At 49.0% G+C, this 12,801-nt stretch overlaps 2 protein-coding genes across 5 annotated transcripts in view; both read left to right on the top strand.

Moving 5' to 3' along the window:
- The window catches only part of ALPK3 (alpha kinase 3), a 53,637-nt gene extending 40,929 nt beyond the window's left edge, over nucleotides 1-12,708 (top strand). For 3 of the 4 annotated variants that reach the window (XM_060157820.1, XM_060157812.1, XM_060157826.1), the window contains 5 exons: nucleotides 1,323-1,603; nucleotides 2,162-2,250; nucleotides 3,059-3,282; nucleotides 5,650-5,698; nucleotides 6,305-7,929. In XM_060157820.1, the coding sequence (XP_060013803.1) occupies nucleotides 1,323-1,603; nucleotides 2,162-2,250; nucleotides 3,059-3,282; nucleotides 5,650-5,698; nucleotides 6,305-6,641 (980 nt within the window). In that variant the 3' untranslated portion in view covers nucleotides 6,642-7,929. Of the gene's footprint in view, nucleotides 1-1,322; nucleotides 1,604-2,161; nucleotides 2,251-3,058; nucleotides 3,283-5,649; nucleotides 5,699-6,304 lie in introns of all 4 variants that reach the window. The other variant, XM_060157804.1, reaches the window with a different exon arrangement.
- The window catches only part of SLC28A1 (solute carrier family 28 member 1), a 54,044-nt gene continuing 51,876 nt past the window's right edge, over nucleotides 10,634-12,801 (top strand). Inside the window, 1 exon segment of the mRNA XM_060164718.1 lies at nucleotides 10,634-10,644. Coding sequence (XP_060020701.1) covers nucleotides 10,634-10,644 — 11 coding nt within the window.

Genomic DNA, 12,801 nt, shown 5'->3' with positions numbered 1-12,801 from the left:
TTTTCCCTCCTTGCCATTTATTTGTTGAAGAATTTCTTACATTTTGGATTTTTATTGATTATATCACCATTTAACATGTCGCTTCATTGATGTGCTTCCTCTAAACTGGTAATTAGCTTGAGATGCTTGCTCCAATTCAGGTGTAAATTTTGGGTGTGTGTGTGTGAACATTTCACAGGTGTGCTATGTATTTCCTTTGCATCCTATCTGGAGGCATGTGATGTCTGATTGTTTTAGTAATGTTAAGAATGATCACTGGGTTCATTCAGGTGTTTTCTGCCTGATCTATCCCTTTTAAACTTTAAAAAACTGTATCTGATATAACCCCTGTCATCATCTAGGGGTTTTAGCAGTCACTGATTATCACCTAAGTCCTTTATTTCATTAAGGTTTGCAACATGGAGTATTTTAATTCTGTCATTTCTTCTTTATTCATTAGCTGAAATTTTTTGGAAAAGAAGAAATGGTTATTTGGTAATCCTGATACATATAGGTCCAACAGAAAATGAAGGAAAGAATACTTTCTTTTCCTCCTTGCTCTTATTAGATTTCAGAATAGTGAGTTGGTGCCCTAACATCCTCCAAAGGTCACGAATGAGGGTTTTTTTCCCCAGAGGGAAGGGTTTTTTTTTACTTATAATTATGAAAGTATGGCTTTTTAACACATTTGAATGTTCAATACTTTGCAATTATTTTGCTGTTGTTGGTGGTAAGATTGTCTCATTTTTTGCCAGTAGAAGCCTCTTCAGGTTGGCTCTTGTGTCCTTTTGACGAGTTGCCAATTGTTTATGATACCTTACTTGCTTTCTGGTCCAGAGATGTTTCAGGTCAGTCTAGGACACTTCCTGCCCTAGACCCGGAATCAACCATTTCTTTAGGGAGTTCTGGTTCCTTTTAGTGGAAAATGGTATTTAGTGATCCCAATTTGAGCACTAGGAGTGCTCACTGCTACTGGATCTGTCTCACAAACTTTTTGTTTCAGTCAAACATGTTGGTTGACATGGAGTCATTTATTCATTTGATCAAAACACTGAATTCTAAAACAAAGTAATTCTGATATTCTGTATTGATTGCTGCTTCCTCAGAAAACCCCTGCCTTCCACAGACACTGGCTGAGCCCTTACTCTGCACACGTGAGCACTGTTGAACGACGGCGGTTTTACCAGATACAGTGTCTGCCCTCAGGAGGTCATAGTTCATAGGGCGCCCCCCACAAGTGCACACCCAAAGAGAAGTCATGGACAGAGTGGTGGGGTGCTACGGGTTCCACAGCAGTCGGGGGGGAGCTTCTAGTTTTCCACATTTCTCCTGTTCCCCCTCAGTTGGAGAAGAGATTGAGATGACCCCCATGGTGTTTGCTAAGGGTCTGGCTGACACTGGCTGCTGGGGGGACAAGCTCTTTGGGCGCCTGGTGAGCGAGGAGCTACAAGGTGGTGGACACGGGTGTGGCCTTCGGAAGGCCTCCCAGGCCAAGGTCATCTACGGGCTGGAACCCATCTTCGAGTCAGGCCTCACGTGCATCATCAAGGTGTCCAGCCTGCTTGTGTTTGGGCCCAGCAGTGAGACTTCTCTCCTGGGCAGAAACTATGACGTCACCATCCAGGTACTGTCCCATCCCCCTGCCCCATCCTTCCACTCTCTCATCCCTCCCGTTCCCAGCCTGGGTCCTACTGGGAAGCCCAGTATGGAGGAGGAAGCCACCTTAGTCTCAACTTTACCTCGACGAGAGCCTGAGATGTAGTCCAGGCTACATCTTTGGGGCCATAGTTTTCAAACTGTATTTTTCAGCAGAAAACTTTCTTCACTGCCCTCAAAGATATCTTTCGCAGAAGCCTTATTTGGGAGTTAAAAGGGGAGTGACTGTGGGCGGGGTCGGTACCTTGCTCTCCTGCAGTGGGGCCCCTGGGGCATTGCCATCTATCACTAGGGCTCCAGGAAGCACACTTTGGAAACCACTTTGAAAACAAGTCCAGAGTCTCTTGTTTTACAAATGAGAAAAATGAGGTGCAGAGTAGGGAGGAGGGTAGGAATGAACCCCACCTCCCCCAGGGCTGGAATCCTCCCTGCAGCCTCTAGCAGATGGCCTTCCCACCAAGAGCCAGGCAGATAGAGAACCGGGATGCTTCCTTGCTGATCAGAGTTGCTTCTCTTCAATCCACAGGGGTGCAAGATCCAGAACATGAGTCGAGAGTACTGCAAAATCTTTGCGGCGGAAGCCCGGGCTGCACCTGGCTTTGGGGACGTGCCTGAGTAAGTGCACAGGGAGGGGGCCGTGCAGTGTGCAGACGGGTTGACTTGAGCTTCTGCAGAGAACCATGATTTCACAGCCTCCTGGGGGCCTCCCGAGTCATGGTCACGTGTAAATGGGCCCCCAGCTAACCCCATGCTCAGCTCAGTGGTTCCACAAAATCTAGAAATAAAGACCTCAAGATTCACTGCCCACTTCAGAAAAGCTTCTGCTCTGGTCTTCAGTCTCCTCCCACCCACCCTCATTCCCCATTCCTTTGCCCAGTTTTTGCTGATCGCAGGGTTTGGGCACAGCAGGTTCTGGGCCTCTCTGAAGGTGATGGGGTGGGCTAAAGCTTCCAGGCAAACTGGTCAGGATTCTAATGTGGTAGGTGGGCAGGGTCCGTGTGGATTTTTGTAGGAGTCAGCTACACATGGAAACTGTTTTCATTTTGAGACTTGGAACTTCAACTCTTGAGTATTAGGGTCTAGCTGGCATTGAGCACAGTCTGGTTGGATCCTCTCAGAGGTATTCCTTTCTGTTTGGCACTTACAGGTCTTAGTCCCTCACTCAAGCACAGAGGCCTCCTGGGGCTATAGCAGGGTTCAGTTCTAATCCCCCTGACCTCAGAGAATGGAGGAGGCCACCATTTCCTTTCCTGAACTCAGGGTGGAACCCCCCCCCCCTTCCTTGCTGTCCTTCAGGCTCAGAGCTAAGAGTTCTGTTCTTGGAAGGGCCTTCCTTTTGGATCCAAGAGTGTTGAATTGAGGTGGAGGGAGGAGCTCTCTGGGGCCATACTTCCTGCTCACTGCAGGGTGACACTATGTTTAGGATCATCCCACTGTATCTGATCTACCGGCCTGCAAACAATATCCCATATGCTACCCTGGAGGAGGACCTGGGCAAGCCCATGGAGTCTTACTGTTCCCGGGAATGGGGCTTTGCTGCGGCTGCAGCAGCATCTAGCAGCTCTGAGGCCGTGCAGAAATGCCAGACCTTCCAGCACTGGCTGTATCTGTGGACAAATGGCAGCTTCCTTGTCACAGATTTGGCAGGTATGAGGGTGTGGGGTGTGCATGTACATGTGCAGGAGAGCATGCGGAGGGGCAGGGTCACAGTTCTCGTTTACTAGTGTGCAGCGCACGTTTGCACATATTCTCCTTTGCTTTCACAGTAACCTTGTAAAGTGCGTTGGACAGGAACCACTTTGTATGCAGCGCTAATACATATCAGGGCCTCGTGGTGCCTAGTCTATAACTGCAGCTGTATTTAAAGGAGTACACTCCAGGCTGCACTTAAAATTAAAAAGGAATTTACTTCAAAGACCGTTACATGGGATCTAATTCAAACCCCACAACCGCGTTTTCAAAATCTCCCTTTCCTTCTTCCCTGCAGCTCTGCTGTGAACTTTCTTACTCTCTAACTTCCTAACCTCTCTCTTCCATCCCCGCACACATAGCTTTGCAGACTCCTCCTTCCCTGCTCCCCCCTCTGTCTTTGGTAGCTTTTTATTATGTAAACAAACTTAGTCTCTCTTGCTTCTTTTTAGTTTATTTCTATTTCTCCCATTACTCAGATTCTCCCCAACAAAGGAAGGCCAGCAAGCATGAATTCTCCTTCCTTCTTTGACCACTCCTCTCCAGGCCTACTCTCTGTAACCAGACAGGGCAGGGGAGAGGAAAAGATAAAATCCTCTCTACAGTGAGAGGACTGGAATGCTGCGAATATCACACACTATTACATTTTATCCCTGATGTAAATAAGTGACAAAACCAAGGGCCAGAGATAGAAAACTGGCTTAAATGTGCTTTGCATTGGGGTTAAAGAATAAATATTAATACAATAAATATTGTATATACAACTCTATGTATTGAAGGGAGGGGGGCTAGTAACACATTAAACCATTAACATTCACTCTATTTGTTAACTCATAAATTTTTCTTTCCTTCCTTCTTTCCTTCCTTCCTTCCTTCCTTCCTTCCTTCCAACATTACTAAATATTGGGAAGATAAAAAGGTGAATTAGGAATAGCCATTGTCCTCAAGAAGCTATGATAAGTATACCAATTTCTACAATGAGATGATAACATAATATAGTAGAAAGACTTGAGAGTCAAAGAAATTCAAGCCTAGGTCTCATCATTTTCTAGCTGGGTGTCTGTTTTACAGAGAAGAAAACAAGCTGAGACAGGTTAGGTCATTTAATCTCTCCGAGCTTCTGTTTCCTTTCCCTCTCTAGGAATAACCATATCTTCCCTGCCTATCTCTCAGACTTGTTAAGAATATTAAATGAGACTGTATTTATGAAAGCCCTCTGCAAACCAAAATTCTGTGCAAGTGTAAGGGATCATCATTATTATAATGCAAAATGGAATGTGATAAATGCTGAAAGAGAAATAACAAAGAAATTAATATTTATTGCATAACTACTGTGTTTCAGACACTAAGTTATAGTCCTACACATACTGTGATCTTCTCAATTCCCCTGCAAGATGGGCAGCATTATCCCTACTTTTACTGTTGAGGATTAGAGATAATAAGTGACTGGCCAAGCACACACAGCTCCAAAGTGACAGAGCTGAAATGCAAATGCAGGTGTGCCTGGTTCTCAAGCCCACATCTGTGCCACTCTATCATCCACGGGTACTCAGGCCTGTTAGTGAGAGGTAGGTTCCTGGAGGAAGGCAACCGGACAGTGTACAAACAGGGAAGGAGAGTCACAGACCTGACGCATGAATGCTAAGATGCTGGGGTGGCCTGGACGGGGTGGGAAATGCCTCCTTTGTCACTACTTGCCTGGATCTGTTCTTCAAGGCTGTCTTAACCTAGGAGCCCATCTGGGCTTCTTGGAGTGCTTGCTTGCTGCACTGTATGAGTAGGTGGAAGCCAGTCTTATCCAGTGTTAACGTTTCTGCTGGCCCAGCCCTGAAATACCTTCACATTTCCACCTTTCTCCCTCTTGCCCAGATGGGCTAATCTGTTATGAGGAAGGAGAAGGTTTTAGCTCAAAGCCAGAGGCCAGCTCAGTTTGTGACCTAATCTCATCCAGTAGAGGCAGGATTGCACAGCTGGAAGACTTTTGGATCTAGGAGTAAGAAAGACTGAACTTTGATTCACGGTGGTCATTGCACACAGACAGTGTTCAGTTATTAAATGAATGAATAAATGTGACTTTGCTGCAGTCACTTAACTTTGAGCCTATCTCCTCACCTGTGAAAATGGGAATATTATTACTACTAATAATACAGAGATACCCACACCACTCATGAGACAGGCCAGGGTGATGATGCCCAATGAGAGGGTACCTGAAGATGTGCCCTGCAATCTGGCAAGTTCCCATCTAAAGTGATATCCATCTTGGAGACATGGGGGCCCTAGAACCAGCCCAGGATGCCCTCAACTCCCCACTCTCTCTCTTTTCAGGGGTTAACTGGAAAATGACTGATGTGCAGATTGCTACCAAACTGCGAGGGTGAGTGCTCCTTGGGGACAGAATGCCCTCTGAGAGTCTGCTCAGGGGGGAAAAGGTCAAAGTTCTTCTGGTTCTCCATCCCTGAGCTGCTAGACCTGTGACCAGAGAGTCCCACTTGCACCCATGGCCATGTAGTAATGTCTCAGGGGCCACTGATCCCCACCTGCTGTGCCCCTGACCCCAGACCTGGACCAGTAGCTCTTGACGCCCATGCACAGGACCACCTACATCCTGGGCTCTCAGTGTACCTGCTCCCCTTCCTTCTCACTTGTGAAAGCTCATCAGGGTGCAGATAAGCAGGGCCCCGTGAGTAGAGTGGTGAGCTGGAGTCTGCTCTTATTTATGTTAATAAGGCAGATGATCCTCACGCCGAGTGACGTCCCACCCGATGAATTCCATGGGCCAGGGTGTAATGAGACCTCAGTTTAGAGTTGAGGTTTCGGATGCTGCCGTCTGAGGTGGCCCCAGGTGGACTCCCCAGCACCCCGAGGTAAGGTAGGATGGACCTTGGGCACCACACCCTGGTTGTGGCCACCCCACAGTCTGCCCCCCAAGGACTCTCTCTCTGGGTGGGGCTCCTACTCAGCTCTCACTGTTTGGCTGCAGATACCAAGGCCTCAAGGAGAGCTGTTTCCCTGCCCTGCTGGACCAGTTTGCCTCTTCCCACCAGTGCAACACCTTCTGTGAGATGCTGGGGCTAAAACCTCTCAAGGGCCCTGAGGCTGCCCACCCCCAAGCCAAGGCCAAAGGCTCCAAGAGTCCATCTGCCGGCAGGAGGGGCCCCCAGCTGAGTCCTCAGCCCCAGAGGAAAGGCCCTCCCAGTCCCCAGAAGAGTGCCCCAAGCTCCAAGGCCACCCCTCAGGCCTCAGAGGCAGTCGCCACCCAGTTACTCGGACAGCCTCCCGTCCGAGATGGAGGCTCCAAGGCCCAGGGCATGCGGTAGCCCCCACAGGAGGCTGGGGGCCTCCACCCAGCAGCAGACCGACAAGGAAGCAGCTCGAACCGATGGAGACGTTCCCAGTACGGGACTGACCGGAGCAGGTGCACTGAGGCAACACCCCTCGGGGCCTCTGCCCGCAGCCTCTCCTCATCAGATGCTTGGTGCCTGACACCCAGCCCGGTGGCCTCTCCTGGTGCCATCGTCCCCGCGGCTCCCAGGCCCTACCTCCCGGGGCCTGCAGCCTAGCCCTCCTTGAAGTTTACACTGGCCACTGCTGGAGGCTCCCTGAGTCCTCTGCATGAGTTCTGCAACCAACCCCTCGCCCCAGGCCCTGCCGTGAATGTTGCACTCTTGGGGCACGCAGGCCAGCACCTACCCTTTTCCCTTCACTTGGCCCTGATCCCTCCCTATCCTCAGGGCTCCAGACTTCCTCTGCGGTGTCTGGCCTGGTGACTCTCAGGGTGTCTTTTCCTTCCAGTCATTTTGCCTCATTCATCCCAGCTTATCTTGCAACTAACCTGTCCCTGAGCCCGAATGGTGCTCAGGGCCCTTCCAGAGACTGTCATATCCTTGTGCAGTGGTCTTTGGTGATGTGTGTTCATGCTCTTCCTTCCCCCATCACTCAGGCACTCAATCACCTGCCTACCATGCTCCCTTGCACCCCATCCCCCATCCCTGGCTTTGAGCCCAATTGCAGCCTGCTGCCTGCCTTTCACTGAGTTCTGTTTGTTCCCCTACCCGAGGGCTTCCCTAGCCTGACCCCCACCCTACCCACCATACCTAGGTGAAGAGCAGACCCTCTGGCCTCTCAGCCCACCCCAGGACACTCCTCCCTTACTTCTCCCAGGCCCTCTGCCCGTGAGGTGAGAGCTGGCATGAGGGTTGCATCAGCAGCTGTGGCCAGACGGAAGGTGTTGACTTTGTGGGACCTTGTGCTTCATACTGAAATGAGGTGGGGTCACAGTGAATTTCACATCCCCTCTTGACCAGGGATAGAGGGCTGGGACTCTTCTCCAGAGGGCGTGCACCTGGGAGCTGTAGGAAGAATGCAGTCCACCCATGTGCAGGGTGGAGGAGTGTCTCTGTGCCTGGGAATTAGGACCCCCTGCCCCTAACCATTAGCTCTTGATCCTGGGACTCCAGCTCTGGGCCTCAATATAGGCTCCCAAGGATTTGCTGTGCTCGGCCCAGCACCCTGGGCCCTTCCTGAGAACCCTTCCTTGAGGCCTGGGATGGGGTGGGTCTCGAGCTAGCCTGCTCCCCTTGGAATGCAATAAAGGCAGCAACTGTGTATCTTGCTCGCCCTTATCTGGTGTGGTTGTAGGTATATGGGGTCAGGGTCCCGTCTCCCCAGGCGGTTCTCTGAAGGCGTCCTGCAGTCCCTGGACCCACTGGAAAAGTGAATCCATGTTTTGGATCCTAGATTGGCATTCAGCCTCAGCCTTCTGTGGCCGCAGCTAGACAGGCTGTGCTGCTTGTACTAATGGAATGATGGCTTGTGCCCCTTACGAGGGCGCTTAGGCCTTTGGAATTGCTCATTCATTTGGAAGAGGAATGCAGAGGAAGGAACCCAGGAAGGAAGAGCAGAGCTGGGGCTCTGGGGAAACGCCCAGTGTCTTTGGCTGCCTCCACTGGGGCAAGACCAGCCCGGGGGAAGACCAGCTCCTGCCTCTCAGCTGCTCACTGACTGTTTCCTGCCTCCCAAGCTGCAGAGGCTTCTCATTCCCAGCCCTACCCCATCACCCAGGCCTTTCCTTGCCTGACCTTTACCCCCCTCCGTTTGACATTTCTGACTTCTCTACCTCCTCTTGTGCTCAGGTGACTCTGCCCACTTTTTCCTCTTGCTCCCAACTCTCCCAGCCTGCATATCCAGATTGCCGTGGTGAACTGAGAGCTGGAATATTGTTGATTTGTTTATTCATTCATCCATTCATTCGGCAGACATACTGAGCAGACTTACTTTATGCCAGACCCTGAGCTGACCACTGCTGAGAGGCAAAGATGCATGAGGTGGTCTCAAAAGAGGTGCTTTCCATTAGGTTTCTTGGGTTTTGAGCAACAGAAATGGACTTGGACCTTCATGGGAAGGGTGTTGGGGGTAGTTCACAGAACCAAAGGAATAGCTGAACAGTTGGCCTTTAGAAGGGCAGGAGCCAGGGTAGCTCCAGAGCTTGCCTCCCAGGAGCTGCTGCCGTTGGCTCCAGTGGATCTCCCTCCACTCAAGGTTCAAATTCCTGTCCTGGAGCTCCGGGCATCGTGGACTGGGAGAGAGGTAGTTTTCCAAAGGATGGGGATTCTTACCAAAAGAATGGTGGAGGGTGGAAGGGTAGAAAGGGCTTGGCAGGCAACCACAGAAGATACCCTGACACACACAGATACACATAGACACACACACACACACACACACACACACACACACACACACACACACACACACACACCTTTCTTCCCATCTGATGCACTACAACTCTCTTACATACAACCAAAAGCAAATCGCTCTCTGCTTGGGGAGACCATTCAAGGTAATAGTCAATGACTAAGTCCAGGGGTAATGACCAGGGCTACCATTCTCCAAAGTCCAGTGTCACTAATGATACTCTTTCCTCTTTTATCACAATCTCCTTTTGAAATTCTGCAACCTGTGGAAATTATATAACCCAACAAGAAGGGAAGTATGAGTAAAGGCTACGGTCCATTTCTATAACTGGTCATGAGAACTAGTATTTATGACTAGGGATTTTTTTGCCCTTTGGAGTGACCCAAATCTTCAGTTCCAAAGTCGAGTTCCTAAGCGGTCCTGCCTGTGTGGCAAACATTAGCCACTGGACATGGCAGTACCAGGAAGCACTTTAGGAAACCCCCACGTCCATCTGTACCCTGCCCCCTTTTAAGTAGCCGCAATCATATTTTCCCTTGATAGAGTTAATCATCCCAGCTACTCCTACGTGTCACTATATTTACTCGTATCCTAGATATACTCCTATCCTAGCTCTGTGTGGCTCAGAGGTACAAGCAACCTGAGACGGCCAGGTGCCTAGGCTTCTAATTCACTTGAATCATTACTATGAATTTTTGAAGAGGTGTTTTCTTGGGAACTAAAACCTCTACACCAGTCTGGTCCTCAACCTCAGATATGAGAAACGCATTGAGATGTCGTGATAACATGCCCCTCTTCACCCTGCTTCCTGGCCTGTAGGAGAAATAGCACCATGAACTGGTTGCCGGTTTGGAGCTTATGCTACATCTTGCAGGCCTTACCCAGCCTTGCAAGGTATTGTTTTCAGCTGGTGCCGTAGCTGAGTTTTCAACAAACCGTTTCACCATATTATCAAGCTAACTGCTTCTAGACTGTGGGGATCCTGAAAAGATGAGCAAAGGCCATAGGCATCAACCCATTACTTTGCTATAAAGTGTATTCCCTGGTTGAATGCAATATGTGGGGATACCGAAATGCTGTTTACAACAGTTGATAATTCCATGGATTTTTTTTTTTTTTTTTTTTTTTTTTTTTTGCGGTACGCGGGCCTCTCACTGTTGTGGCCTCTCCCATTACGGAGCACGGGCTCCCGACGCGCAGGCTCAGTGGCCATGGCTCACGGGCCCAGCCGCTCCGCGGCATGTGGGATCTTCCTGGACCGGAGCACGAACCCGTGTCCCCCTGCATCGGCAGGCGGACTCTCAACCACTGCGCCACCAGGGAAGCCCAATTCCATGGATTTTGATGGGAGAGGCATGATGGGTAAGGAAAGCAAATCCAAATCCAGAAGAAGGGCCCCTCATGGTCAAGATAAGTGCCTGCCCTGTTAAAGCCATAGCATAAGTGTAGACTGAGGCGAGCTCAGCCGTAGGGCAGGAGGATTATGGGAGAGTGAGTGATGCCCACACACAGCTTGCCTATGCCTCCAGAGCCCTCTCCTGGAGCATTCACCTAATGACGGTGGCCATGCCTGATTTTGGCTGGGTGGATCCGACAACCCCTGTTCATAAGGGCCAGCATGGCCACCTGGTAGGCTGTAGCCAAGCAGTTAGACTCCCCAGAGCCCAGTGGCAAGTCAGAGGGCTGTGTGTCAAAAGGATAATAGTTACTTGCTGGCCAGCGTATCACTTGATTCCAAACTCTGGGTTCTCCTGCCATATTTTTAATTTTTTTTTATTTTTAATTTTTTAACATCTTTATTACAGTATGATTACTTTACATTGTTGTGTTAGTTTCTGCTGTATAACAAAGTGAATCAGTTATACATATACGTATGTCCCCATATCTCTTCCCTCTTGCGTCTCCCTCCCTCCTACCCTTCCTATCCCACCCCCTCCTGCCATATTTTTTAAATCAAGACTTGTCACAATCTCCATGTGCCTCCCCAATATGCCACAGACAGACCCCTCAAGCACCACTGGCTCTGCCAGGTCATGTGGCCTCGTGGCAGAATCATATGTGCTCAAGGCTTTTCCTGCTGGAGAGCCTTCACTTGCTCTGCGCCCTGCCCAAAGCTGGCAGTCTTCTGGGTCAGTCAGTAAACAGGTTGGAGCAAGATGCCCCAAACTGACAATTTTGCCTGGAATTGGGCCTTAGTGGTAAGGAATTCAGAATGTAGGAATTTGTCCTACATTAATGGAGGAGCTATTCTGACCTCAACAGACCCCTTGATCCCCAGGAACTTTATTCAAGGAACAGACATTTGCATTTTCACATGCTTTATCTCCCACCTCTGACTCACATATATATGTCTTACCAAAGCATCTAGGGAAACTGTTGATCTCCAGACCCTATCAGCATGATGCCATCAGTGTGCTGGAACATTGCATTGCTGAGGTCTAGGTCCCTGTGAGGCAGTCTGTGGCACAGAGCTGAACAGCTAAGATAATATATATCATTCAGCAGGACAGCAGTGGAGTACTGCTGCCCTGCCAGCTGAAGACGAATTGCTTCTGATGTTCTTTGCTCATCAAAATCAAGGGAAAAAATGAATTCACTGGATCAAAGGGTTCATACCAAATGCCAAGAGCTGGATGAATTTGCTTTAGCAAGAAGACCATTTCTGGAACAGCACCTGCAATTGGAGTTAACACGTTTTAAAGTTTACAACAATCCAAAGACCTCCTGGCCAGGCTGAGCTGTGGTAGGAATCACTATGACTTCACTCTTAAATCTGATAGTAACACTGATTTCTACAATTCCCTCACAAATACGGAAGCACTTTTGATTTACCATTTCGGTCGGGAGCGGGAATTCTGATGGCTTGTGCTTCTCCTATCCTATTATAGTCGTTCTTACCCCACTAATCAGAGCCATCGTGGGGGTTATGCGTGTTTCAGAATATATCCATTTCAACTGTACACTCAAAATAACCTTTCATTGGCTTTGAGATTCCACTGGGTCTACTGTGGCGCAAAATTTAGTCTATTAAACATCTCTATGGATTGGGAGACCACATGCTCTTCTGCTGTACCCAGAAATTGGACTTGGCTTGGAGCCAGTGTCCTACAAAACCCCTCTCCCCAAGTCTGAGTACTTTCCTTTCCTTTCCGTTCCCAGATAAGTGAACACAGATCCCTTTGGGGAAGGTTGCAAGGAAGGTTAACAGTATGCATCTAAGTGTTAAAATAAGGTTTTTCTTCAAAGATATTTGACTTCCTCTCCCTTGAAAGTCTGGAAATTAAGTGGGAGATTTTGACTCTACCTTGGCAGCTGAGACAGACCTCTTTGCCCAACCAGAAACCTTTGGTTACAGTAGTAACTAGCTGATATCTTAGGCACTGTCTGGTCTTTTTCATTCCTGGGGCCCAGTGATTAATTAACCACAGCTAGAGGTTTGGTTTCCATGCCCATGTCCATTATGATAACTCCTCTACTGTGTTCCTTCTGTCTATCTCTGCTGCTGAGATCAGGAAGTTCATTTCATAGGAGCTCTTCCAACCAGAATTCCAGGCCTAGAGAGGAAAGCCAGCAGAGCCTCGCCAATTTCTCATGGCAGGGAGTGAGACCATCTTCTGGGTCATGTCAGAGGCCAGAGGGCAGATGGGATGGATGCATGTCAGGGACCCAATAAAGCATTCTTGTTTCCTAAAATTTGTGAGTTCCTGCCTTTCTTGGAATTTTGGTCTTTTGTTATAATTTAGCATGGGTCAGTATTTAGTCCAGATTTGTATTATCCACCCTCAT

This window comes from Lagenorhynchus albirostris, chromosome 1 (assembly GCF_949774975.1).
Source record: "Lagenorhynchus albirostris chromosome 1, mLagAlb1.1, whole genome shotgun sequence".
NCBI classification, from domain to species: Eukaryota; Metazoa; Chordata; class Mammalia; order Artiodactyla; family Delphinidae; genus Lagenorhynchus; species Lagenorhynchus albirostris.
Note: the sequence above shows the minus strand (reverse complement) of the source record. Positions and strands in the feature narration are given on the sequence as shown.